This window comes from Paroedura picta, chromosome 6, assembly GCF_049243985.1.
Source record: "Paroedura picta isolate Pp20150507F chromosome 6, Ppicta_v3.0, whole genome shotgun sequence".
In the NCBI taxonomy this organism is placed as follows: Eukaryota; Metazoa; Chordata; class Lepidosauria; order Squamata; family Gekkonidae; genus Paroedura; species Paroedura picta.
The window spans coordinates 62169322-62197299 of NC_135374.1; the positions used below are offsets into that span (position 1 = coordinate 62169322).

Below are 27978 nucleotides of genomic sequence, written 5' to 3' on the forward strand. Positions count from 1 at the left end.
AGAAAGAAAGAAAGAAAGAAAGAAAGAAAGAAAGAAAGAAAGAAAGAAAGATCCCACAACTGGATTGACAGACAAGGGCAAATTTTTATTTGTTTCTTAACCTTCTGTTTTCCAGCACATCATGTTCTTTATCTAAACCAGGGGTAGCCAAACTGCGGCTCTCCAGCTGTCCATGGACTACAATTCCCATTAGCTCCTGCCAGGGTCGCTGCAATCATCTGCAGAAGGTGGAGGGGGCAAATGCTGAGCCAAGGTGTTATTTGGTAAGCTTTGATGTTCCCATTTTCCTTGTCTTCTTGCACATCCACCCAAGTGTTCAATTACCTGTAAAAAGCACTTTGGATAATGAAATATAGGATGTTCAGCTTGCCCTATCCAAACATCACTTCTAGAATTCAGAATGGAGACTTGGTTGCCCATGTTTGCTGTTTTTCTTAGAAACAAGTTTGTAGGCAGTCAATTACAGCTATAAGTGGACAATCATATTTCACTGCAGCAAAGTTGCTTATCCAAGGAACATTTGTCTTTTCGAGTTAGGGCTGCCAAGTCCAATTGCTTGCATGGCAGCAGCAGAAAATAAACCTTTATGGAGCAACCAGAAAATCTTACTGGAAGTGGTTTTGTCACTTTCAAGCAGGGTCCCCAAGTATGCCTTGGCAGGTGCAGGGGGGGAGGAGACGAGGGACAGGACTAATCAGTAAAAAAAAAAAAAAAAACCCTAGGCCTAGGCCAGTGTCACTAGCAACATGGCAACATCAGTTCCAGCACACACTGGAAGTGGCATCACTCTATGGTAGGAAGTCCTTTTTACTAAATGCCAGCGCTTCCCTGTGTTGCTGGCAGTGTGATGACATCACTTCCAGTTTTGTGCCAGAAGTTTCACCACATTGCTTGTGATGCAGGACTAGGCCTGGTTTTCCTGCCTGGAAGTCTCGCACTGACCAGCGAATTTGCACCAAGTAAGTGGCCCTGGAGCAGGGGATCCCTATAACTTGACTTCTGGTAAGTACATAGGGCTGCACTTTTTAAAACTCTCCCATTAGGCTGCCCCCAACCCTCCTGCTAGTTGACAGGCACAGCACTGCAAGGCAGCCCTATTTTCAGTAGCCTAATTCTGATTGAAATACTGTGGGCATTTAAACAAAGGCTAACTCCCCAGTTTATTGTTTTATTGTTTTATAACTCTATGTGTCCAAACATGGGTCAGTATTGCTGGATGGTTTCACAGGGAGCCATATTACAGAGGTAGGAGATAGATGAGCATTGCCTTTCTCGTTTCTTACTCTGAGAAAACACTGTATGCAATATAAGTTTATACCATATTTACCCTTAAAAAGATGTCATTTTTTACTAGTTTTGGCTTTAGAGTCATCTTCCATTTGAGTATATGGATCCATTGAATAGGAGAGGGGGTTTGTTATACACAGAGGGAGAGATTTACAGAAAGTGTGCCAACATTCACCAGTAGCTTCCCACCTCCCCAAGAGAGAAATCCAAATTCTGGTAGGTTTACAGCCATTTAGGACATTAGCTACATCTGTGGACACTTTAGATAGGGAAGATGGCAAGTGTTTTCTTTTTGTTTTTAATGTTCTAATGTATTGGGAATATAACACCTAAAGGAAGTCACACTTTATTGCGTAGTACAACTTGGGTGGGGGGGCAAAGCCAAGCCCAATCTTCTGCCTTTCTAAACTTGACACCGCATGATCCAATGCAATTTTTGAACATGTACAACGCAACGAAATGCAAACAGTGAAAGAAGAAGAAGAAGAAGAAGAAGAAGAAGAAGAGTTGGTTCTTATATGCCGCTTTTACCTACCCGAAGGAGGCTCAAAGCGGCTTACAGTCGCCTTCCCATTCCTCTCCCCACAACAGACACCCTATGGGGTGGGTGAGGCTGAGAGAGCCCTGATATTACTGCTCGGTCAGAACAATTCTATCAGTGCCGTGGCGAGCCCAAGGTCACCCAGCTGGATGCATGTGGGGGAGCGCAGAATCGAACCTGGCATGCCAGATTAGAAGTCCGCACTCTTAACCACTACACCAAACTGGCTTCATTCTGCAGTCTATGCTATTTATATTGATTATTGTATATGAAAACTCTTGGTTTAACCTGGTATCTTTTTAGGACAGGTTTTTTTTTTAATTAAGCATCCTCTACTTTTAGTATAACCTATGTCAGGGGTCTCATCTTACTGTCAAGTAAATACGGTAGCATCTCACCCTATCCCTTCCCTTTTTAAACATTTGTGAATCTTATTATTGTATGATATCTTACAGAGATGATTATTTTAAAAAGAGGGAAGACCTGGAAATGGTTAACAAATGCTTCTGCCTACCTTCGAAGACGTGTGTGTGTGTGTGTGTGTGTATTTCCCATGTCCTCATTGCTCTACTATACCTTGCTGCTGCAGCTGAGGTACAGGGAACAGAAATCCCACTTTGGCATCTCTCTGTTCCATCTGCCCTGTGCTTTCCCCCTAGGAGGCTCAATAAACATATGCTCACTATATTCAAAAAGTAATGTAGAGTAGAAAATAAACCACAGGTTTAAAATAAAAGGGATAGCAATAAACAACACAATTCTTAAGGAGCTACTAACAGCTCAAGCAATCCACAACTGTCCAAGATGACTGTACATGACCCTGTAAAAACTTTATGGTGTTCTAGAAATGGCTTAAATGTTAAGTGTCCAATAGTGTCTGTCCTGTTTTTTTTCTGTTTGAACAACACATATTTATGTGTAATTTTAAATTTCCAGGTATGTTCTTGTAGGATACATCAATGTGCTGGCCAAATGTGGCAGAGCATCATACATCAGCCCTTTGTGTTCTCCTTTCTGAGTTTCTTATAGACTCTGTATACCCATGAATGCATTCTTTGCTGCTTTATCTTAGGAGCAAAGCATCTGTACCATGTACAGCAGTGGTCCCCAACCTTTTAATCACCGGGGACCACTCAACGCCTTTTACTGAGGCTCGGTGGGGGGGTAGTTTACTCCTCTACTCTCAACCACTGCCCTAACGCTCTCTGATCGCTATGGTAATGTTTAAACATCCCTTCAAAAAAGATACAGACATGCCACAACAATGAACATAAGGAACATTTTATTTTCATGGAAATTTTAACTCATGACAATGACAAATCAATGGGAACCCTGAGCTTGTTTCTCTGCAACGAGATAGTCCCATCTGGGAGTGATGGGAGACAATGACACCTAAAGTGTGTTGTAAAGGGCCGGGGGGGGGGGGAGAAGGCGTCCTTCGGGGCCCACCTCCAATTAGTCGAAGGACCACATGGTCCGCAGCCCACAGGTTGGGGATCACTAATGTACAGGACATAGGTTTAAATTTTCAGGGTTCAAATACTTGCTCTTCCTCCTAGAAGCAAAAACTTACTGCAGTGTCTAGTAATAATGCATTAAAATCCATTAAAAATACCAACATAGAGATGAGTAGATATTCTGTTTAACTACTTTTTAAATATATTGTTTTTATAGATTTTTTTGTATTGTATGTTGCATTGTATGCTTTTATATGCAATTTATGCAATATTCACCCATACCTTGTACATCGTTCATACACAAAGTAGAACCCATGGATTCATTCCACTGACCGTGTTGCTTTCCTGGTGAGCTTTTCAGAAGGACAACTTTTATTATCGGTCATTAAATATAGATATAGATGACCACACCAAATTGTTTGGCCACACTTCTTTCTCCACATCTTTAAAAAAATGACATAAGTTTTCAAAGACTGATCCAATATCAAATAAATGTACATACTCTGTGTATGTTGTTCCCATTGTCTGTAAGCCACTTAATGTGCAATCCTCAAAGTGTTAGACTCTTCCGAGGTCAATGGGCTTATAGAATCCCTTTATACCCTTGAGGTCAATGGACTGCTGTTAGAGTGGCCTGGCTGAAGGTCAGCAAGATGGAATTCATTACAAATAAACAGTCCCTGTCATTTTGGACAAATTAAGTCTAAAAAACAGCAATTTTTAAAGGTGGAGAGCAGACACTTCAGAGAAATGTTCACGGTATACAGCTCAGTTAGATATATGCTTGAAAAGGTAAAGAACAGAAGGAGGAGGCCTTCAAAGAGAGTCTGCAGTGTCTTTAAAATGAAAGGACAACAACCAAAGGAAATAATGCAGGGAGGGGTGAGGAGGAACATTTGATATCAGGCTGCAAACAGAGGCTTCTAAATGCTAGGCATTCAGGCGATGGAAAATGCATTCAGAGCATTTAACACAGAGGATTAATCAAATTATAATTTAATCATCTGATCAAATACTAATTAGCATAATGACTTGAGGGGGAAAGCTACTCGAGAAAAGACAAAAGGCTACCTCAGGGTTCCCAGCACATTAGTGCCATGTGGCCATGCACAACCGTGTGTTTTCTTCTGTGTAAAAGAAAGGGGGAGAAGAGTTCTGTAGCAAGGGGGAATCCCCTTATACAATCTGCCAGCAGCACTACAAACTGTTCTAAAAGTGTGGTAATGTTGCTTGATTAGCTATCGTTATTTTTATAATGAGGCGAACATTAGCAATCTGCTTTCTGTTAAAGAAGATTTACGGAGCATGTACACATGTTATAGTTCAGTTATTCCCTGCACTGTACAGCTGACCTTTCTTCCACATAGAAGAAGAAGAAGAAGAGTTGGTTTTTATATGCTGCTTTTCTCTACCTGAAGAAAGCTCAAAGCAACTTACAGTCACCTTCCCTTTCCTCTCCCCATAACAGATACACTCTGAGGTGGGTGAGGCTGAGAGAGCCCTGATATCACTGCTCGGTCAGAACAATTTTACCAGTGCCATGGTGAGCTCAAGGTCACCCAGCTGGCTTCATGTGGGGGAGTGCAGAATCAAACCTGGCATGCCAGATTAGAAGTCCTCATTCTTAACCACTACACCAAACTACACCTACCCCCTCCACACACAAGTACTTATATGCTAACTACACTCATGGGGGCGGGGGGACTTGGGGGGGCAGGGGAGGTGTTAAATGCTATCAAGTCACTTCCTACTTATGGAGTCCCTATGAATTAATGTCCTCCAAACTGGTTTGAGCTTGCTTTATCCATCTCATTTTGGGTCTTCCTCTTTTCTTGCTGCCTTAAACTTTTCCTACTGTTATTGTCTTTTCTAGTGTCTTCTCATCAGGTGACCAAATTTCAATAGCCTCAGTTCAGTCACTTTAGGTGTTGGAGAGAGTTCAGGCTTGATTTGGTCTAGAACCCACTTATTTTTCTTTTGATGATTTTGTCTTTATCAGGATTCATTTCAAGTCTTCACTATTTTCTACCAATAATGTTTGCAGACTCCCTTTTGGTTGATGATTTTGTCTTTATCAGGATTCATTTCAAGTCTCCACTACTTTCTACCTATAATGTGGTGTCATCTACATATCTCAAATTGTTAATCTTTCTTCCATTAGTTTTTACTCCACCATCTACTTTTAATCCAGATTTCTTTATTAGCTGTTCTGTATGTAGAATGAAGAAATAGGGAGATAAAATGCATCTTTGTCTCACAACTTTGTCAACTGGAAACCATTCTGTTTCTCCATATGTTGTCCTGATAGTGGCTGGAGTATAGGTTGCACATCAAAACAATCAGGTGCTATGCCATTTCCTTTAAAGCCAACCATAGCTCTTCATGATCCACATACTCAAAAGCTTTGATGTAATTTATGAAACACAAGCTGACTTTCTTCTGAAATTCTTCTGGAATATGGAAGCAATAATCTTCAGTAAGCAATATAAATTTGCAATATGATCTCTGGTGCCTCTTCTGTTTCTGAATCCAAGTTGAACATCTGGCATTTCGCATTTAATATATGGTGACAGTCTTAGTAGGATGTGAGAAATTAACATGATGGTCAGATAGTCTTTGACACCTCTTTTTTAAAACTGGAATGTAAATTGAACATTTCCAGTCTGCGGGCCATTGTTATGTTTTCCATATTAAGTAGTATGTGTGTTGGGTGGAGACATTTGCAATGTAAATGGACATTCTGGTTATTCTAGGTTTTACATTCTCATTATAAACTGATTACACCTGATAATATTTTAAACCTCTGGTATGCCACCTTTTACCCAGCTTGCATTTGTATTGGAGACCAGTGCTAGCCTACTGACCTGATCACCTCAATTTTTGTAGACAACAATCAAGTAAAAGGTTCTATCTGTGCACTGAGGGTAAAAGCAGCACAATGTTTTATGAACACTGAACAGCACTATGAAAGACTTCAAACATCTCACTTTGGTTCAAGAGTAGCTAAAGAGGGGACAACAAAGATTTTAAATAACACAGGATGTTTATAATCATGTAAACAATACATGTTGTGTAAAAACAGTGGTCTGTGCTGAATTAGGCATACTTAAACCCTACTGAAATCTGTTAGACATCTGTTAAACCCTACTGCAATCTGTTAACTTCAGTAATGTGGCCAGTTAATTGGGAAATCCCTAGAGATTTGTGAGCAGAGTTTGGGAAGAAGAGGGACCTCAGCCAGACTTAATGCCACAGAGGCCATACACACCACCATATTCCCCTAGGGAAACTGATTTGTGTCGTCTGGAGATCAGGTTTAATCCCAGGAGACTTTCAAGCCCCACCGAAAGGTTGGCAATCCGGCTTGCCAGATGTTGTTGCTACACAACTCCCAGCCTTTTCAGTGGGGCTTGTGCAGGGACTGCTGCTTATTAAAGGTATTCTATCAGCTGTTAATGATGATGCCTGTGTGTGAAATGCATCTGCTATTTTGCCAAATAGATATATTTAGGCACTACCCGGATTTAAAGTCTCCTGATCACCCTGGATTTTGGATAAAGTCCATTCAAATTAGCTAAAGATCTTAAATGTTAATCTGACTGGTCTCAAAATAGCTGTGTGTTGTTGCTTTTTTAAAGGAAGAAAGCATGCAACCTGTTAAAATAAAATCTGTTAAATCCAAAGCCAGAAGTCCTTGGGAAAATCTTTGAACTAAGGCAGCTATACTTTTGACCAAACAGGCATAAAAGTAGGCTGAAAGTTTAACTTAGAAAGAGTATTTTATTAAACTCAGCCTGGAGAGCTCCCAGAATTATAATTGATCTTCAGATGACGGAAATCAGTTGTCCTAGGGAAAAGGGCTGTTTTGAAGAGTGTGTTCTGAGGCATTACTTTGCTGAGGCCCTTAGAGAAAATGGCTCCTTTGGAGGACAGACTATGGTGTTATACCTAATGAGGTTCCTCCCATCCCCAAACCTCACCCCCTCAGGCTTCACCCTCAAATCTCCAGGGTTTCCCAATGGGGACTTGGCAAACCTAATAAAGTTGATCTAATAAATATTTTATCTCCCAGAAACTCACAGAACAGTAGCAATTTAATATTATGAAATAAAAATAAATAAAAATGTTTGTTTTCTACAAGACCTGCCATCAGGGCTAGTACAACTGCTGAGAAGAATCTCAGCAACCAGAACTCCTAGGCTGAATCAGTAGAAAAGGGGAGTATAATAAAATATTGCTCAAAGAGAATTGTTCTGTCAAAACAGTGCAGGTCATCTTAAAAACCAAAACAGAGAAAAATAAACATATATTAATATTAAATAAAAAGTCACAGTGCAATTGTACTTAAGAACAATACAATGGTATTGGCAGAACAAGAATTGTGAGTGTTTCAAGGTTATAGAGGATACCGCAGCAAAAGCAAAAATGTATTTTTTTTGTTCGTATGGAAGTAAAATGTTATATTTACTCAGATGGAAATTCCACTGCATTCACTACAGCTTAAAGGTAAAGGTAAAGGTATCCCCTGTGCAAGCACCGAGTCATGTCTGACCCTTGGGGTGACGCCCTCTAGCGTTTTCATGGCAGACTCAATACGGGGTGGTTTGCCAGTGCCTTCCCCAGTCATTACCGTTTACCCCCCAGCAAGCTGGGTACTCATTTTACCGACCTCGGAAGGATGGAAGGCTGAGTCAACCTTGAGCCGGCTGCTGGGATTGAACTCCCAACCTCATGGGCAGACAGCTCCAGACAGCATATCGCTGCCTTACCACTCTGCGCCACAAGAGGCTCATCTCACTACAGCTTACATCCAGATAAATAAGCACAAGATAGTAGCAATGTATTGTTGTTTTACACATGCTTTACTGAGAAGTAACTCCCACTGAGTTACAAAAACTTATCAAATAAGTGTGCTGTAGCCAGAAAACAGTCTTCACTGATTGTATTATCTACTCTCTGTGTATTTTTTCCAATATGCAGATCTTGATTGTTTCTGTGTTTCCATTGACTTGTTTATTTATGTATTTATTTCTTTAATTTCTAGACCACCCCTATTGCATCTGGCATCTTGGGATGATTCACAACATTTATATGTGCAATAATATATTTAAAATAATAAAAATGCTTACAATAGTTAAACAAATCAGTATTAATGACCATATCTGTGAGCCCAATCTTATTGGCTTGGTTGGTAAATAACAGGTCTCCAGAACCTTTTCTTCTCATTAGAGAAACGACATATGGCCTTGAAGGTCAAAACCAAAACCTTGAAGTGATCCTGGAACTTTACTGGCAGCCAATATAGCTGCTGAAATATTGGTCTAGAGCAGTGGTCCCCAACCTTTTTATCACCGGGGATCGGTCAAAGCTTGACAATTTTACTGAGGCCCGGGGGAGGGGTAGTCTTTTGCCAAGGGACGTTCCCGCCACCTGAGCTCCTGCTCTGCTTGCTTTCCCGCCGGCGCCCCTGACTTCTGTGGGGTCCTGCCAGCAGCAGCTGCACAGTGCCACGCCGAGGGGGAGCCCCAGCCATGGCGGCCGCTGGAGAGAACCAAAGGTGAGCTGGCAGCTGAGTGGCAGGGCAGACCCTGAGGAAGAGGAGGATGAGGAGGAGCCGCGGCCCGGTACCGAATGATCCACAGACTGGTCCCGGTCCCCGGACTGGGGGTTGGGGACCACTGGTCTAGAGAATAGGCCCGTGTAGGGTGAGTTTCAGTAATCTAATCTTGAGGTGACTGTCACATGGATCACTGCAGCCAGGTGTTCAGGGGTCAGATAGGGCAATAGTAGCTTAGCCTGGAGGATAGAAGAATGACAGCTTTGCTACTCTTGTAACCTGAGCCTCCATTGATAAGGTGGTGTCAAAGATTATACCCAAGTTCCTGGCTGTATGTACTGTTGTCAGTTGCACTCCATCCAGGCAGGGAAGGTGCACTTTCTTATCTGGCCCTTTCCTCCCCAGCCATAGGACCTCCATCTTTGAGGAGTTCAGTTTCAAGCAACAAACCTTGAGCTACTCCACCACCACCTCAAAACACCCAATGAGTAGTTAGCCATCCACCAAGAGACAGAGCTCGGTATCATCCATATATTGGTGACATCCAAGCCTATAGCTCCAGATCAATCTAGCAAGCAGGCACATAAAGTTATTAAATAATGTTGGTGAGAGGACCGCCCCCTGCAGCATTCCACATTGGAGGTGGTAGAGGTGTGATTTTGTCCCCAATTGCAACCCTTTACACTTGACCCCAGAGTTAGAGATAACCCACTGATGGGCTATCTCCTGTATCTCCACATCAATGAGGTGGCAAGCAAGAAGCTCATGATCTACCATGTCGAAGACTGCCATAAAATCTAATAATAAAAGCAGCACCAACCTTCCTCAGTCCAGCTGCCTCCAGAGATAATCCATCAGGACAACTAGTGCAGTCTCCACCCCATGGCCCAAGCAGAAGCCCGACTGGAATGGGCTAAGGACTGAAGTTTATTCCAGATATGCTAGCAACTGGTCCATTTGCTCAACTACCTCTCCCAGAAACTCAAGACACAACACAGGGCAGTAGTTGGCTGGGTCACACAAGTCCTGTGATGGTTTCTTCAATAGAGAATGAACCACTAACTTCCTCAGACCCTCTGGGAAGGTCCTGTCATTATAAACAGATTTATTTTCTCCTGGATTGACCCTCTAGTACTTTTACCATATCAATAGTTGGGGGAAAGGTCATGATGTAGCTGTGAGATATTATCCATGAAATAGTTCACAAATGCCTCACAGCTAATATCCAATTTTCTAACATTTGTATGCCTTTCTTCCAGGGCTGTAAGCAATTGAATTACCCTAGATAATGGTGCTGGCCTGAGCTCACAGATGTGATGGAGTCAGCATAAAACTCTCATTCAGCCACCTTCACTGCTTTCATAGGCTTTCATAAGCATCGTATAAGATGTTCTCATGGCCTCATCATGAGTCTAGCCATCTTACATGCTGTTTCTTATGGTGCAGCTGCTCTGTGTACCAGAGGGTTGGCTTAAGGTGGAAGGTGAGAGAGCTTTGGGGTGCAATCACATTGATGGTGGCTGACATCCAGTGGTGCCAGTCATCGACCAGCTCATCTAGTGAGCCGCTGGGAGGCTTTGGGTACCACAGAGTATTCAGGAATACATCTGGAATACATAAATGTACCCTCCACCCTCTAGGGCAGTGGTCCCCAACCCCCGATCCAGGGACTGGTCCCGGTCCATGGATCAGTTGGTACCGGGCTGTGGCTCCTCCTCATCCTCCTCCCCGGCTGCTGCCTTGGGGGCTGCCCTGCCACCGGCTCATCTTTGGTGCTCTCCAGTGGCCGCCATGGCTGGGGCTCCCCCTCAGCATGGCACTGTGCAGCTGCTGCTGGCAGCACCCCCCAGTGGGCGGAGGTAAGTCAGGGGTGCTGGCGGGAAAGCAAGTGGAGGAGGGGCTCAGGAGGCGGTGGGGACATCCCTCGGCAAAAAACTCCCCTCCCCTCCAGGCCTCAGTAAAATTGTCAAGCGTTGACCGGTCCCCGGTGATAAAATGGTTGGGGACCACTGCTCTAGGGAAGAGGTGGAAGCTTCAGAGTATAGTTGTCTGGCCATGGCACTGCATGGCACCCCTATTTTAAAAGTTGTTTTTAGTTGTTTTAATGTTTTTATGTGCACCTCCTTGGGGATCTTGATCAGGTAGAAAGGTGATATAAAAATCTTTTAATTATAGAATCATAGAATCATAGAGTTGGAAGGGGCCATACAGGCCATCTAGTCCAACCCCCTGCTCAATGCAGGATCAGCCCTAAGCATCCTAAAGCATCCAAGAAAAGTGTGTATCCAACCTTTGCTTGAAAACTGCCAGTGAATTAAATGCTAGATTAAATTAAATGCTAGATTCAAATGAGTAGCCATGTTAGTCTGAAGTAGCACAATAATATCAAAGTCCAGTAGCACCTTTAAGGCCAACAGATTTATTCAAGGCGTGAGCTTTCTAGGAGAACTGAGATCAGCTGTAGTTCCAGGAAATATCCACAACCCACCTGGAAGTTGGCAAACCTAGTGGTGACAATAAAAATGAGTGGATGTGGAGGCACAACAATTTGATGCATTTGATGTATAATAGACTTCTCATCTGTAAACAGAAGATAAGTCTTTCTTTTCCAGCAAATTGCTAGTCAGATATGCTCTATAGTAGGGTTGCGTGCTTTGACGCGCTTTGGCTGCTTCAGCGATCACGGAAGCCCGAGGCAGCCAGTGTCACGGAGGGGAGGGACAGTGCCATTGCTGGTGTGCCAGCCGACACCAACACACAGGTGCAGAGCTCTGTGACTGCATGCAGGCACCACCCCTGCCTTCCATGCTGCAGCACTGGCCGTCTCGGACTTCCATTATCACCGAAGCGGCCGAAGTGCACAGCCCTACTAGTATTTCCTCTAGTTTCCATTCTTAAATAATCACACTTCAACCAGACATCCTTAGATACGAAATCCATGCCTTGAACACACACAATGACTGTGATGGTACGAATGCTATAAGAGAACAGACAATGACGAAGAATGACATTGCTCCTATTTTATAAGATGCACAGTCCCTCAGAAGCGGGCTTCAGACAATACAAAATAACAATGTCCTCTGCAGGGGACTTTAAGAACCAACCTCCAAGTTTATTCCCGCCCCCCCCCCAAACAATAATACCTGTCTGACCTATCAAAGAGAGGACACTGAGGAAACTGTAGGCCTGCATACAACTGAATACAGTGCCGTCAATGCTACACAAATTAGAGAGAAGAGCCTGATCTGGCGTCAACCAGTTCCATCTTCCCTCTGCAGCTAGTAGCCTTGAAGAGATCACATGAAGCAGAGGTAATTCTGTTGCTGTTTCTACTGTCATCATCATTAGATTACCCTCCCCCCCTCCTTTGGCTCATTCTTCATCTGGGAATGATGCAGTGCATCGATCAGATGCCTAGAGCGGTCTTTTATCATCTGAGCCTAACGCCTGCTTGTTTTCATCTGGCTTTGTGCCTGAAATTTTGAGCAGGGCATTGTGGTGGGTACCACGCCCTGGAACAGAAGGTTCCTGGCACTCTCTCCTACAATATTCTGCTGATATTCCAGCTGGTTGTGCAATTGTCACTCCTTTCCAAATAACAGAAAGGTTCTTGGGACAGGGTCAGCAGGTATTCCCTATGGAGGTGACTCTTCTCAGAGCTAGTACATTTTAAAATGGCATTCTATAAATAGGACTGCTGGCTCACTCTTCCTACCTTCTGAGTAAAAAAAAAAAAAAAGCTTAAATAGAGAGATGAGCAAAAGTCATTAATCTCTGTGGCTGAGAGCCACCAGAGGAAGAAAAAGAAAACACCTACTTGTGCAACTCCATTGAAGAGATGTGTCCCACTAATGGGGGTGAACCAGGTTTTGACTTGCAGATCCCCTGCTTCTTTGTCAAGATTTTTAGCCTCCATGCTTCTGTCTGAGTATCCATGGGCCAATCTTACATGCTATGTCCTTAATGCTCATTTTAAAACTGCTACTCAAAACACAGTTGTGATTCCCACCTTCACATTATGCCACTACATTAAAATGAGAAATAGATAGATAAAAAATAAAGGCAATGCATACATTCCAAGGAGACACAACAAAAATAATGAAGCAAGCAAAAATTGCCTTAATGCAAAAGGTGCATGGATGGATCTTTTTAAAAATCCATTTGAGATTCTTCGGATTCTGTATTTAGAAAATGCTTTTTAAAACCATAACAGGACTCATATGCAGAAGGTTCATTTTTAACTTAAATTATATGGTTACATTAACAGTGGACAATTTCTTTTAAAAACCCAGGTTGTTTCTGTGAAGCAGGAATGAAGGCTTCTAAATAAAAAGCAAAATAACTATAATAAGCTGTTGACAAACTATCCTTTCCCCCCCTCGGGATACATTTCAGGACATTGCTATGTGGCCCAAATCTCATATGGAGAATTGGTAAGCTTTTCCTCATGGGAAAGATAATCACCATAGGGCCTGAGTCTCACATGGACATCATTAATGTACAAGCTCTAGGATCAGGTAAGCTTCCCTTTTCTCCAGGAATCAAGCAAATTTCCTTAACAGACTGTACTGACAGCCGCTACGGCAACTCCCAGCAAATAGGTAATTTTGTCCAAGAGTCTAGCCCAGGGGTAGTCAAACTGCGGCCCTCCAGATGTCCGTGGACTACAATTCCCAGGAGCCCCCTGCCAGCGTTCGCTGGCAGGGGCTCCTGGGAATTGTAGTCCACGGACATCTGGAGGGCCGCAGTTTGACTACCCCTGGTCTAGCCTTTCCCTTTCCTTGCGCCCAGTTTAGCTAGATTTTGCAAAGCAGTAATTAGGATGCTGCAGCAAGATAAACAACTTTCCCTGTCTTACTCACGTTTCTCATTCAATTCTGTCTTTTTGCTTAGTTTATCTGTTCCCCCCTTCCTTTTTAAATATATTTATTTATTATATTTATATACCGCCACTCCTGGGCCAGCCAAATCACAGCGGCTTACATGTTTAAACAATAAAGGTTATACACACAAAACTAACAAAATCTAGTGGAAATCCTCCCAATCCCCCTAACCCCCCCTTTTCCAGTTGCCAACGCAGGAGAATGGAGATGAACATAATCAGAGAATATCAGAGGAGGGACCTGAGATCTTCCCTTAACCTGGCCTTAACCAAAAGTCTGATGAAAAAGGTCCATCTTGCAGGCCCTGTGGAACTGTATTCGTTCTGGCAGGGTCCGTAGCTCTTCTGGGAGATGGTTCCACCAGGAGGGGGCCAGGGCCAATAAATTTCACATGGTCCAGGGAGCACCAACATATTAGTATTCACAGAGTGTAAAGCCCTATAGGGGAATAAGGAGTCAGACAGTCTGTAAGACAGTCCACCCAAATTCCTGGCTAAGTGTGAAATCTTCAACTGTACTCCATCCAAGCAGGGCAACCGCTTCCTCCTCTGGCCCCTTTCTACCCAGGGAAGTGAAGGAAACTTCCAGCTGGCTTTGCTTGAGCCAGACCATCATTGCTTCCAAACAACTGGCGAATGATTCTGGGGAAAGTCCAGGTGACCGTCCATCAAGAGATAGACCTGGGTGTCATCAGCATACTGCTGACAGCCCAGTCCAAAACTTCAGACCAGCTGGGCCAGAAGACTCATAAAGATGTTAAATCGTGTGGAGGAGATTATCACACCTTGGGAATCATAAAATTGTGATTGATTCCCCCCCACTGCCACTCTCTGGTTCTGGTTCTAGAGGAACCAGCCCAGGCAAGACAGTGGGCTAACAACTTGTGGTCAATCACATCAAACACAGTCAACAGATGGAGCAACAACATGAGGTGTGCCAAACTGCCTCTATCCAGCAGGTGCTGGAGATGATTTATCAAGGTGACCAATACTGTCTCCACCCCATGGCCAGGTCAGAAGCCAGACTGGAATGGATCAAGTGCCAAAGTTTCTTCCAAGTATGCTAGAAGCTGATCCTCCATGGTCCTTTCAGTCACCTTTTCCAGAAATGCTAAGTGCATGATGGGGGGATAATTAACTGGATTGAGGGGATCAGGCAATAGTTTCTTAAGCAAGGGATGGACCATTGCCTCTCCAGGAACTCCCCAGATGTCAGGGAGAGATTGATAATCTCCCAGAGTGAGCTCCCGATCCTCCTGTCACACAATTTAACCAGGAAATGCAGGGATCAAGAGGACAAATGGTTGTGAACTTAGCAACTTGTCCACTTTGTGGACTCAATGTCTTCTCATTTCTATCCTGCTTAGTGACAGAATATATATGAGTAGTATAGTAGCATACCTTTGTTATGCTAGGTATTCTGTACTTTATACTGGTCTTTCAGTATAAACACGTTCAGGTTCTACTGAAGCGATTCTCTGGTTTGACTTTTGTTCTCTGGAAACAATGGAGAATCAGGGCATTCTTTGAGGGGGGAGGGGAGTAGTGTGTTTCTTAACATCAAGTCTGTGATGCTTTACCTAGTGATAGTTAGCTCTCAGAAATGCCTTGTAGAAGCCCTCCCAAGTGTCTGCTCAGAATGGTGTGATGCAATTTTTGCTTACTGATAGCAACCCTGTACGTAAGAGATGTTTGGAGGTAGTTTGCCATTGCCTGGCTCCCTGCCACCCCTGCTTAGCTTGTGAGATCAGACTAGGCTGAAAGTAATGTGACTGGCCCCTGCTCATCCACAAGTGGGGATTCAAACTTGGATTTCCCAAAACTTCGTCTGACACTTTAAGCACAACACCACACAGGCTCTCATGATGGAGTAGCATGTTGGGATTTTATTGTATTTTATTTGCTGGCATGATTATATATATGAAGTCAAATGCAGTCATTATTTTTGCTTTGTGTTTTATTTTTGACCATTTGGGGGGAAAAGTCTGAGTTCAGTGGTACCACAAAGTCCAAACTTTGTTCTGCTTCTTCAGACCAACATGGTAAAGGTAAAGGTAAAGGTATCCCCTGTGCAAGCACTGAGTCATGTCTGACCCTTGGGGTGACGCCCTCCAGCGTTTTCATGGCAGACTCAATACGGGGTGGTTTGCCAGTGCCTTCCCCAGTCATTACCATTTACCCCCCAGAAAGCTCGGTACTCATTTTACCGACCTCAGAAGGATGGAAGGCTGAGTCAACCTTGAGCCAGCTGCTGGGATTGAACTCCCAGCCTCATGAGCAAAGCTTTCAGATGGCTGCCTTACCACTCTGCGCCACAAGAGGCTCATAACCAACATGGTAACCAACCTAAATATATTTTCTGGCCATTATTATTATCCATTTTATTTCATAATTATCAATGGAAACATTTTGTCATAGAAAGGAGGGGCCCTGACCTAGATAGCCCCAAGTTTCAGGCAGGTAATCAGTTTCATTCAGAATCCTCTGGACAGGAATGAAAGTGACTTCCTTGACCCCAAAGTTGCTAAGGCCTGTCCATAAACTTAATGGACAATTTGAGAAACACAACAAAAAGGAGCAGTGGTGCCAATGGAACCATAGCAATAAAAGGGTTCCATTTGATTACATTGTCCAACATTTATTATTAAAGAGGATGCCTTATATTAATACATCTGACAAAGACCATCAGCCTAACAAAGCATCGCTTCTAAATGAGCTTCTTGAAAGCCAGTCCCATTTTAGTTAATCCCAGAAAATTGTTCTTAGCAATGTAACCTTAATTCATTTATTTTCCAGCAATTAGTTTGCTCTAGTTGAACCACAAAAACACATATGAGGAAGTAGTCTACTAGTACTTTATGTGGACTATCATTTTTGTTAAGATACTCGCAAGGTGACCTTGCAATAATAGTTATCAACAATGGTAACCAATAATATGACATTCAAAGTGTTGAGACTGTAATCCTTACAACACATCTTATTTTCAGTGTGCTCACCAAAAAGTTAAGAAGGTAATAAAAAAAAATCTGGTACCTTTACAATATGTTTTGCTGCTGTTTGAAATATTCTTTTCACCATGGTTTTAAAACAAATTTACATGGAAATAAATACCATTTATATCAATGGAATTTTCTTCTACACATCATCATCATCATCATCATCATCATCATTTTGTATCCTGCCATTCCCACAAGTGGCTCGTGGCAGGTAACAACATAACAAAACCCCTGTCTGAAGCTCTGACCATGAGGCTGGGAGTTCAATCCCAGCAGCCAGCTCAAGGTTGACTCAGCCTTCCATCCTTCAGAGGTCGGTAAAATGAGTACCCAGCTTGGGGAGGGCTGGATGCACTCTCCTCTGGGCTGAAAAGCCCTCCCGTGGCCTCACAGAGGCCACAGGAGGGCTTTGCAGCCCACAGGGAAGTACGGGGGGAGGGCTGTCTCCACTCCCCCTCTCTCTGTCTTTTTCTCTCTCTTCCTTCCCCTCTCTTTGTTTACTTCTCTCCCTCTTTTAATTTATATCTCTTTCATTCTCTCTCTTTCTCAGTATTCTTCTCTCTGTCTTTCCCTCTTACTGTATTTGTCCCTCTGTTCTTCTTTCTATCTATCTCTTTCTTTCTTTCCTTCTATATTTCTTCCTATGTTTCCCCTCTCTTTTCTTTCTTTTTCTCTGTTCTCCTCTGTCTTTTCCTCCTCTTACTCTATTTGTTGCACTGTTCTTCTTTCTATCTCTCTTCCTTTTCTTCTACTTATATTTCTTTCTATCACTCTCTTTCCCCTCTCTCCTTTCTTTTCTTTCATTTCCTGCTCCATCTCTTTCCAACTCAGCCATAGGACCTCCATCTTGTAGGGGTTGAATTTCAGGCAACTGTGCTCCAACCATCCAGCTATGGCTTCGAAACATCTGGAGAATGTATCTGGGGTCTGGGGTCCATGAGAAGGCAGAGCTGGGTGTCATCCGCATACTGGTGACACCACAGCCCATATCTCCAGACCAGCTGGGCCAGAGGGTACATATAGATGTAGGGGAGAGAACCACCCCAAGGCACTCCACAAGGGAGTTGACAGGGGCGTGATGGCTCTTTCTCCACCGAGACCCTCTGTGTCTGGTTCTGGAGGAGATCAGCCATTGCAGGGCGGTCCCCTGTACATCTCTGCCCTGGTATGGTTAACAACTCATGGCTGACCATGTCAAATGCAGCCAATAGATCTAACATAACAAGGATAGCCAAGCCAGCCCTATCCAACTGGTGCCAGAAATCATCCATCAAGGTGACCAGTGCTGTCTCCACTTCCTGGCCAGAATGGAAGCCCAACTGGTACGGATCAAGTACCAAAGTTTCCTCCAAGAAAGCCAGGAGCTGGTCCATGATGGCTGTTTTAACCACCTGACCCAGAAACGCAAGATGTGAGACCGGGCAGTAGTTGGTCAGGTCCTGTGGATCCAGCAATTTTTTTCCTCAATAAGGGACAACCCCCCTTCAGCACCACTGGGAACTCCCCAGAAGACAGGGAAAGGCTGACAATCTCTCTCATATAACATATAACCCAGATGATCACCACTGGTTATATGAATAATTTTCTGATTTTATATTAGGGATTTCTAACATTATGCATAACAGTCAAGCAGACTTCATAAAATATGCCCTTGAATCAGTGACACACACCTCAAATCACTAAAATAGTTATTATACTATGTGGCTATGTCCCTTTCTAACAAGTAATTCAGAAGAAGAGACAAGTATTCTAGAGCAGTGGTCCCCAACCCCCGGTCCGGAGACCAGTACCAGTACTGAATCAGTCGGTACCGGGCCGTGGCTCCTCCTCGTCCTCCTCCCAGGCTGCTGCCTCAGGGGCTGTCCTGCCACTCTGCTGCTGGCTCACCTTTGGTGCTCTCCAGTGGCCACCATGGCTGGGGCTCCCCTTTGGCATGGCACTACACAGCACACAGTTTCTTGCTTTTTGACATAAATTATTTGCACCTTATATGATGGATGCTGGATTTGTTACAATATTTTGGTCACCTAAATAATTAACCTCTTTTATCCATATTGCCAAAAACGTATGTGTATTTGCACTGTTATCCTGTCATGTTGTGTGCTTTGATCGTTGCTGCTTCAAGCTGATTGTGTACTAAGACTTCTTTGGATTGCCATCTCTAGATCACATTTCTCTTCTCTCTAATGCAGATGTCAATATTGGAATGTCCTACTTTGAAGAGCCTGAAGGACAAGGCATGATGGCAGGAAAATTTCTAGGCTTTCCTAAGCTTACCAGCTCTGTCCTTCACTTTGATTGGATTCCACTGCTGTTTATAGCAATACACATTTAAATGACACAACAATTTTCTATGCCCTTTCCTTCATTAAAGGCTGCTGTTCAAACACTGATATGGCAGAAGAAAGGAGGGGGGGAAGCAAAACAGTCAGCTCTGCAAGCAACATGAGAAAAGATTTTGGAAAAAAAATATGATTGTGTATTCCACCCATCGAGTCGCTATTCCAACTGCTGCTGAAATGCTGACAGTATTGTGTGGTTTGCTGCCCACTAGTGTCTTATGGCAAACACTCATATGCAGGCAGGCAGTATAATTGCTTATGTGTCTGAAACAACCTGTCAAAAGGTCCTGGTGCACATTAAAGTGCCATGTTATTAGATTGCTATTCAACACAAAAGAATAGCTGGCTTGAGATGTACCTGGCCTCCTAATTAATGCAAATGTCATATCTGTCAATAATTAGCAGCATTGCTTGGAAAAAATAGGTGGCTTCCATTATGGCGAGTCAACCTGGATTAGTCTATCCATATGGCTATAGCCATGACCAAATATTACTCTTAATAATATTGATGTAATAAAAGGCTACGAGGATCATTGTACAAATTCAGAGCTCAATATATTCATTCACATTCCTCTCAAGACAATTATTTCAATGAGATATGGAAAGCGCTAAAGTAGTATCTTAAAATCCTCCCTATCTGTTTGTCCCAGTGGGTTAGGTTACTAGACCTTCCCTGCAAATGACTCTCTTGATCAGAACCCTTTGCCGTACCTGTTTTTCTGTCCCCCCCCTCCAATTCAATAACACAACCTGTTTGTATTATCATTAAAACTATGCTTATCAATTGTATGGAAGGAGGAGCCAGATTTGGTTTTGCCCCTTCTCTCTAGTTCACCCAATAGCTAATTGGTTGGATTTTAATATTCTTAACACCATGAATGTGATGCCATCTCTGCTTCCTACATTCATTGGATCAAGGTCCTTGCATGGAAGGCCTTCCTTACATCCTACTTGTTCTCCGTTGGACATTATGAAAGGATGCAAACCAGTGTTCTAATATGCAGTAAGAAACTCTGTTCCAACATATATAGTAGATATAAATGAGCACATAGATACCAATACATTGCAGACACCAACTAGAATCTGTTTAATGGGAATTTATTTTTAGCATTACTTCTACTTTATCAGTTACTTTCTAGTTTTCCCATTGATTTTTTTAAAGTCAAGAATCAATGGATCTTAGGCAGTCAAATGCAGAAAGAAAAATCAAACAACAAAACAAATTATATTGACAAAAGTGTGTTGCAGAAATCCACATTGATGTCTGATACACAAACTATTAAATAAACTACTAGTAGCTCTAACCTTAAATTCAACATTGAAAATAATCTACTGGGCTTTGAGATAATCATTTTTAAAATTCACCATTTTCATCAATATACCACAGTGGGTCAGTTCACATTTTTAAAATCTACAGATTTTTCTTTACTTGCATAGTTTGTATTAAATAGTCTTCTAGAATACACCAAGATGGAAGGTAAAAATAAATCAGCGGTGCTTAGGGAGGGCTGTAGCATTATATATCCTATTAGAATCACAAGTACACATTGCCTTGAAAATGCAATATTATTGTAGCTTGTCTAGCTATTTTAGTACTGTTGGTATTTCTATATTGTAATTGATCATTCTAAACATAGTTTTTATTTGTGTATTTCCCTCTAACTCTGACAGAGTAGCAAGATGCTGGATAGGAATTAGTAGTCACATTTCAAAACAAATAAATGTCTAATGTTTTAAGTGAACAAATCACAGCTAATGAAGTTTTACAAGATGAATTTAAAAAATTGTGAGAAACACACACACACACACTTGCATTTACTCATATATGTTTTAGGGTAATTCCCTTTTATAAGGAGTTCTGAAAGGATATAAATACATAATTTTGCAGCATATAGCAATTATTCTGAGGCAAATCACAACAAATTTTAAAAAGAAATCTGCCTTTCAATTTTGCATAATCCTAGAAAAAGGAAAATGTTTAATTGCATTGCACATTTAATCACTGGAAATGAACAACATATATATCAGGGAAAATGGTATGGCTGGATCACACTGCATTATTTCGAGAACTGTGCCTACTGGCACATTTATAGCACAATTTTATTTTATGTGCTGACACCTATTATCCTTCAGGAATGTTTATCTAGATCTGTATGATGTTTATACATTATTTTAAGCTGGTGCAACCAGATGCATAATATCTACTGAAGACAATTAATTGTGATACCTTAGAACCATGTAGTATTTTAAGATGAGGGGAAGTTATGTGCATGAAGAATACACCACAGTTCCCATTTCATTTATCTACATTCATATGCATACAAATAACATGCCTTGGTATAAATCATATACCTTAGTTTAAGGAATTACACAAATCTAAATAAATCTATTTTCTTCGTGAAGCAAAATACTGGTTAATATTGATTGTGGTTAAATGGTTGTACAGATTTAAAATAAAGTGATCTTCATACAGTTTTACCCTTAAAAGATTTTTTTTTGAATATTAGAACAATTCTTCCCCATTGTGGGCTGCTTATTGTGATATTTACAAGAAAATTCACAAGATAGAAGCACTATATATAAACATATTTCTTTTTTACATAATGAAATATAAGGTAAATATCCAATTGATTGAATTCTCTTATATTTCTGCTTTGTGCTCAAGATGCACTTCCATATTACTGGAAGAAAATTGGTATTCTCAGAGGTCTCTTCCTCTAAAGGTCACAAAACTGATGGGGGGAGGAATCCTTTATAGCAGTACTTGTTGCAATTAATTATGTTAGGACAATTTCCAGAGTTTTGTATTCATCATGTCATATTGCACAACCTACCAAATGATGAAATATTTAAGATCATTCTAATCATCTTTTAATTTATATGTCACTCCTTAATAACTTAATTTTATGTTCTGCCTGTTCATCCTAAAGATGCCTTGCCTGTCAATATAAATTTTTCCACCCAATGTACAGCTAAGCAGACCTGGAGGCACCCTCATCCAGCATTCATTCCTCATCCTTTGCTTGCAGCTTCAATTATTTGTATCTTCCAAGAAAATCTCTCACTTTCTCTCCTGTGCTTCTCCTTCTCATTCATTCTTGCTATCATCGCCCCCCCCCCCCCCAGTTCTGCCTGCTTTGCCTATTTTGGAAATTGTGCTTAATCTTCCCATTTTTACTGTCAGCATATGAATGCATATTAAGAAGAGCTATACTATCAAATCCGGGAAAACGATATCTAGCAATATAGCGCAAGGCACTATTTCTACTTTACCTCCTTCAGACCTTTAATATTATGTATGTGTGAATATATATAATGTCTTGCTTTTTTAAAACTGATGGATGAGATAGTATCAATGGCTATGAATTAAAACCATAATGTGTTGCTTAGTTCAACCTCCCTTTCATTCCAAAAAAACCTCCCAGTGCATGGATTCTAAGCAAATATGGATAAAAATGGTGTGACAAAATGCCAGGAAAATAGAAAAAAAAAAGCTTATGTTTTTCACTTTCTATTGTTACATCTCTTCTATAACTTTGAAAATTGATTTAAAAGAGTCCCTGGCCTTTTTTCAGGTGACGTAATGCTTACCAATGCAAATTTCTACATAAATGAGGGCAAGGGGGGTGATGACTATATAGAAAGTCCCTTCCTTGGAGAGCAATAGGTAAAGAGCAACGTCTAGAAGTACTACAGTCTGGCATAAAAAGTAGTAGGTTTTATCAAAATTGAAATGTCGATAAGGAAAAAATCTATCCTCTGCTAACCTTCCAGAAGCATACCATACCTGCCTTCCAAACAGATACATGCACCCTAGGGTATCTCGGGTAAAATCCTGTACTTATTATCAGGGAAATGATGCAGCTTCCCATATTCTCTCCAAGAGAGTTTGATAGGGAATGAGACAGATATACAGTACACAGGATTACAGGCTGTCACTTTGCGAGGTAAGCTCATTTAAATGATTAGCGAGCGATTTCTTGCCTGGTCCCGGAGCCGCAGCCCTCCGGCAGCGCGGAAGCTACAGGCGCCCGCAACCCCCCCCCCCCCGCCCGGCCGGGGCCCCCGGGTCGTGCAGGGCTGGGCAGCGCAGCTCACCATTCAAGATGCTCTGGAACAAGACGGCGGCCAATATCCACATGCCCCTGCTCCTTCCTAGCCTCCCCGCTATGCGCCTGGCTCCGCACGCTGCGCCCGGCTCGCCCTCGTCCCCGGTTTGTCAGCGGCAAGGTGAACCCGGGGAGGCAGGCGAGCAGGCGTCCCGCTTGTGGGGCTGGGCGCCGCTCGCTCGCTCCTCGCTCCTCGCTCGCTCGCTCGAGAGGGGGTGCGGCGGCGGCGGCGGCGGCGGCGGCGTCTGGTCCTTGGCGCGAGGGCTCCGTCCCTCCTTCCGCGGCTCTCCTCCGCTGCCACTGGCTTCCTCGGGCGGGGAGCTGCGGCTCGAGGCGAGAGGCGGCGGTTGCCAGGAGCTCAGGTGCTCCGTTCCGAGCCCGGGGAGAGCCGCGCAGGTCTACAGGTGCACAGCAGCAGCAGCAGCCTCGCCCGCCAGCAGCAGACCATGCCTGGTCATCTCCGGCCCTCGATCCGCAGGAGGCAGGCTCCAGGCGCACCACCCTTCAGCCCCCACAGCCCTGCAGCGAGCAGGCACGCAGGCACATCTTCCCTCTCCTGCAGCTCTAATCACATTGATCCCTCGCCTAACCTTCCCAGCCTCGGAGCAGGAGAGAGGGAGGCAGTCAGCCCCTCGCCAGCCTCCATCCGTCGCAGCCCGCCTCGCCTCGCCTCTGGTCGTCAAGCAGCCAGAAGGGCAGCCCAGAGCCCGCCACACAGAGGAGGAGAAGATGCTAGAACCGGCGGTTTCGCCTCCAGTGTGCTCAACTGATTTTTCCCAAGCAGCACCTGATTGTTAAGCATACCTAATGTGCCGATAGGGGTGGCTACTCTAGAAGTATATAACATGATTTACTGACAAATTTAGTGAATTAAACTACAATTCCAACTGTTAAATCTTAGTCTGTTTTCCCTATCCAAATGAAATGAAAGCAATTTCATTCAAGTAACTGCAGCTATATGGAAAGGGTTGGGCCTTTTTATTCTGAGGGAATATTGTGTTCTGAGCCCAACAGTGTACCTAGGCCTGGTCTATATTCATACATTTACAAGAACATACAGGTTTATCTTTCTGCATACTTTCCCATTCAAGAGAATGCTATATACATGAAATTCTGAACAGATAAAAACAAAATGGGAACACCCACATAAGTGCCCAAAGTCTCACACACACACAAACACAAACCATCTGCTTGATTTTTCAAGATGGCTACCATGACAACATCCAGAATGACCAATTAAAGTGAAACTGTTATGGAGATGTTACAAAAGCATAGAGGCCTTTCTGTTTTGGACACTCCTGACTTGGTTTTTGTGATGCTTATCTAAAAAAATCGGAATGCCTCCAAGAAGGATCCAATGATGAATTCAGCCAATATCATGTGAAAAACTTCTCAGGCCTTAGTGTCATAAGGAGATTTTCAAGTGGTATCACTCTGGACTGTAGATTGTTAATTTTGAAACAGATCTCCTTACCTAATACCTTTGCATTTTGTTTCAGCTGACAAAGCTTCACATTATGCTAAATATGTAATGAAGAAATTAGGGTTTTTTTCCACTATAAAGGTCCTGTACTCAAAAGATATGGCCATTTTATACACCCTTCTATATGCTAGATGACCATAGTGTAATTAACTACTATTCTCCACCCAACAAGCCTAAAGGTAAAGGTAAAGGTATGTGCAAGCACCGGGTCATGTCTGACCCTTGGGGTGACGCCCTCTAGCATTTTCATGGCAGACTCAATACGGGGTGGTTTGCCAGTGCCTTCCCCAGTCATTACCGTTTACCCCCCAGCAAGCTGGGTACTCATTTTACCGACCTCGGAAGAATGGAAGGCTGAGTCAACTTTGAGCTGACTGCTGGGATTGAACTCCCAGCCTCATGGTCAGAGCATTCAGACTGCATGTCTGCTGCCTTACCACTCTGCGCCACAAGAGGCTCAAGCCTACCACCATCTTAAATCCTGTCAGGTAAAATGGAGGATAAATATGCTATTTGTTTGCCTTTCCTCAGTGGAGGCAAATCATTGGTTTTCTAAATTCATCTTGGGTAACTTTCTGAGATGGCGCCTCCTGTGGGAAGCATTTTCTAAAACATCTTTTAAATTGTTTTATCCAATGTGAAACAAGTACTCAAAAGAAATGCAGACTTTTCTGGCCCCTATTCTTCTTTTGCTGACAGGAAAACTGAATCCTGGCTAGATCAGTAAGATCCCCACAGGTGTGCTTCCTTGGTGTACATGAAGGAACAACAATAATGAATCAAAATAGTCAAGCTACATTTACAAGATGTCACCTGCAAGTCGATATACTTTAATGGTTCAACAGTTCTAGAGGTTACTGTATTCCACACCACACAAGAAAAAGAATGGCTCTTCTTTTCCAGAAGGGATACTTTGTGTTTCATTGTTTCTGTGACCTTCACAAGTTTTTATTGAACAATGGAAAAGCAAAAGTAAGAGTACCACCTGCACCTTTTGAAGGGTCCAATAACTGAAGTTATGTCATGTGCATATAGCGTACAAGCATCCCTCCTGGTAGAGTTCTTATTTAGATACATAACCATTTTGTTTAAATGCTCAATATTAATGAAAGTAGTTCCCAGAAGACTATGGTCTACTACGTAAAGCCTACAGACAGATATGCATATTTTAAATTCTATTGAAAACATTAGTGGCTAAGCATGCAGAAATGTCACACTTTTCATGTGGACAACACTGACAATGAATCACCTATAGAAGCAGTGGAGACTAAGGGATTACTACCAGTAGTAATCATGACAGACAAACAGACATCTGGAGAGGTCGGCCGTACTCAACTGCAGAACAAAAGCTAGCTTATGGTATGTTGAACAAGCAAAGGTCAGATTCCAGGACTAGAGGGCCCCCATCCCTTCTTGTTGACTAGGTGACAGTCCATATCTTGAAAAGGCTTCGCTGTTATGTCTGCAATAATCTTCCTAGTCCAGTGACTGCTACTTTCTTCATTCTTCCAGTCCCAGAAAGTTGTGACAGTAGATGAGTCAAATCAGAGGGATTTCTGGCTCTCTACCCCAAAATCTGAAAAAATACAGGGGGGTTAACATCAGTGGCCATTGCTAGGCAACTTCAACAGTACTTATAATCATAGAGTTGGAAGGGGGCATATAGTCCAACCCCCTGCTCAATGCAAAATCAGCCTAAAGCACCCATGATAAGTATGCGTCAGCCAATGTTTAAAGACCATAGTGAAAGGGAGCGCACCACCTCCTTAGACAGCTGATTCTACTGCTGAACTACTCTGACTGAATTTTTGTCTGCTGATATCTAGCCATTACCATTCTACACCTAGTTTAAACCCATTAATGAGAGTTCTAGCTTATGCTGCCAACAGGAATTACTCCCTGCCCTCTAAGTGACAACATTTCAAATAGTTAAAGGGAGCAATCATATCCCCTTCCAATTTATTTTCTCCAGGTTGAACATTCCCATGTCCCTCAGCCTTTCCTCACAGGCTTTGGTCCCCAGGCCCTAGATCATCCTCATCACTCTCCCTTGCACCCTCTTAATTTTGTCCATGTCCTTTTTAAAGTAAGGCCTCCAGAACTGCACACTGTCTGTCCAATGTGATATACAGTGGGACTAAGACATCTTGCAATTCTGATGCCATTCTTCTGATATAGCCCAAGACTTCCAGTCTTTAGGTCTTAGTTTCTGCCAGCAGAGGATAGGACGATGGTCAGACCCAGCAATAACCCCCAGGCAACTTGCTGCTATCTGATTTGCATGACTAAGCCAGGCCAAACTGCGTGCTACCATTAAACAGCAGCCACCCCTCAAAACTCATGTTATGTGTTGTTGTTGTTATGTGCGAAGTCGTGTCCGACCCATCGCGACCCCATGGACAATGATCCTCCAGGCCTTCCTGTCCCCTACCATTCCCTGGAGTCCATTTAAGTTTGCACCTACTGCTTCAGTGACTCCATCCAGCCACCTCATTCTCTGTCGTCCCCTTCTTCTTTTGCCCTCGATCACTCCCAGCATTAGGCTCTTCTCCAGGGAGTCCTTCCTTCTCATGAGGTGGCCAAAGTATTTGAGTTTCATCTTCAGGATCTGGCCTTCTAAAGAGCAGTCAGGGCTGATCTCCTCTAGGACTGACCGGTTTGTTCGCCTTGCAGTCCAAGGGACTCGCAAGAGTCTTCTCCAGCACCAGAGTTCAAAAGCCTCAATTCTTTGACGCTCGGCCTTCCTTATGGTCCAACTTTCGCAGCCATACATTGCAACTGGGAATACCATAGCCTTGACTAAACGCACTTTTGTTGGCAGGGTGATGTGTCTGCTTTTTAGGATGCTGTCTAGATTTGCCATAGCTTTCCTCCCCAGGAGCAAGCGTCTTTTAATTTCTTTGCTGCAGTCCCCATCTGCAGTGATCTTGGAGCCCAGGAAAATAAAATCTGTCACTATCTCCATTTCTTCCCCATCTATTTGCCATGAATTGAGAGGGCCGGATGCCATGATCTTTGTTTTCTTGATGTTGAGTTTCAAGCCAACTTTTGCACTCTCCTCCTTCACCCGCATCAACAGGCTCTTTAGTTCCTCTTCACTTTCTGCCATTAGAGTGGTATCATCTGCATATCTGAGGTTGTTGATATTTCTCCCTGCAATCTTGATCCCAATTCGTGACTCCTCTAATCCCGCATTTCTCATGATGTGCTCTGCATACAAGTTAAATAGGCAAGGCAACAGTATACAGCCTTGCCAAACTCCTTTCTCAATTTTGAACCAGTTAGTGATTCCATGGTCAGTTCTCACTGTTGCTTCTTGACCTG

At 42.9% G+C, this 27978-nt stretch overlaps 1 protein-coding gene across 10 annotated transcripts in view; it reads right to left on the bottom strand.

Moving 5' to 3' along the window:
- DSCAM (DS cell adhesion molecule) overlaps positions 1-27978 on the bottom strand; it is a 603397-nt gene that overhangs the window by 427979 nt on the left and 147440 nt on the right. For 4 of the 10 annotated variants that reach the window (XM_077342744.1, XM_077342743.1, XM_077342745.1 and 1 more), the window contains one exon: positions 23161-26230. The exons of the other annotated variants lie outside the window; for them this stretch is intronic. In XM_077342744.1, the coding sequence (XP_077198859.1) occupies positions 23161-23203 (43 nt within the window). In that variant the 5' untranslated portion in view covers positions 23204-26230. The remainder of the gene's footprint in view (positions 1-23160; positions 26231-27978) is intronic. 10 annotated transcript variants of the gene reach the window in all.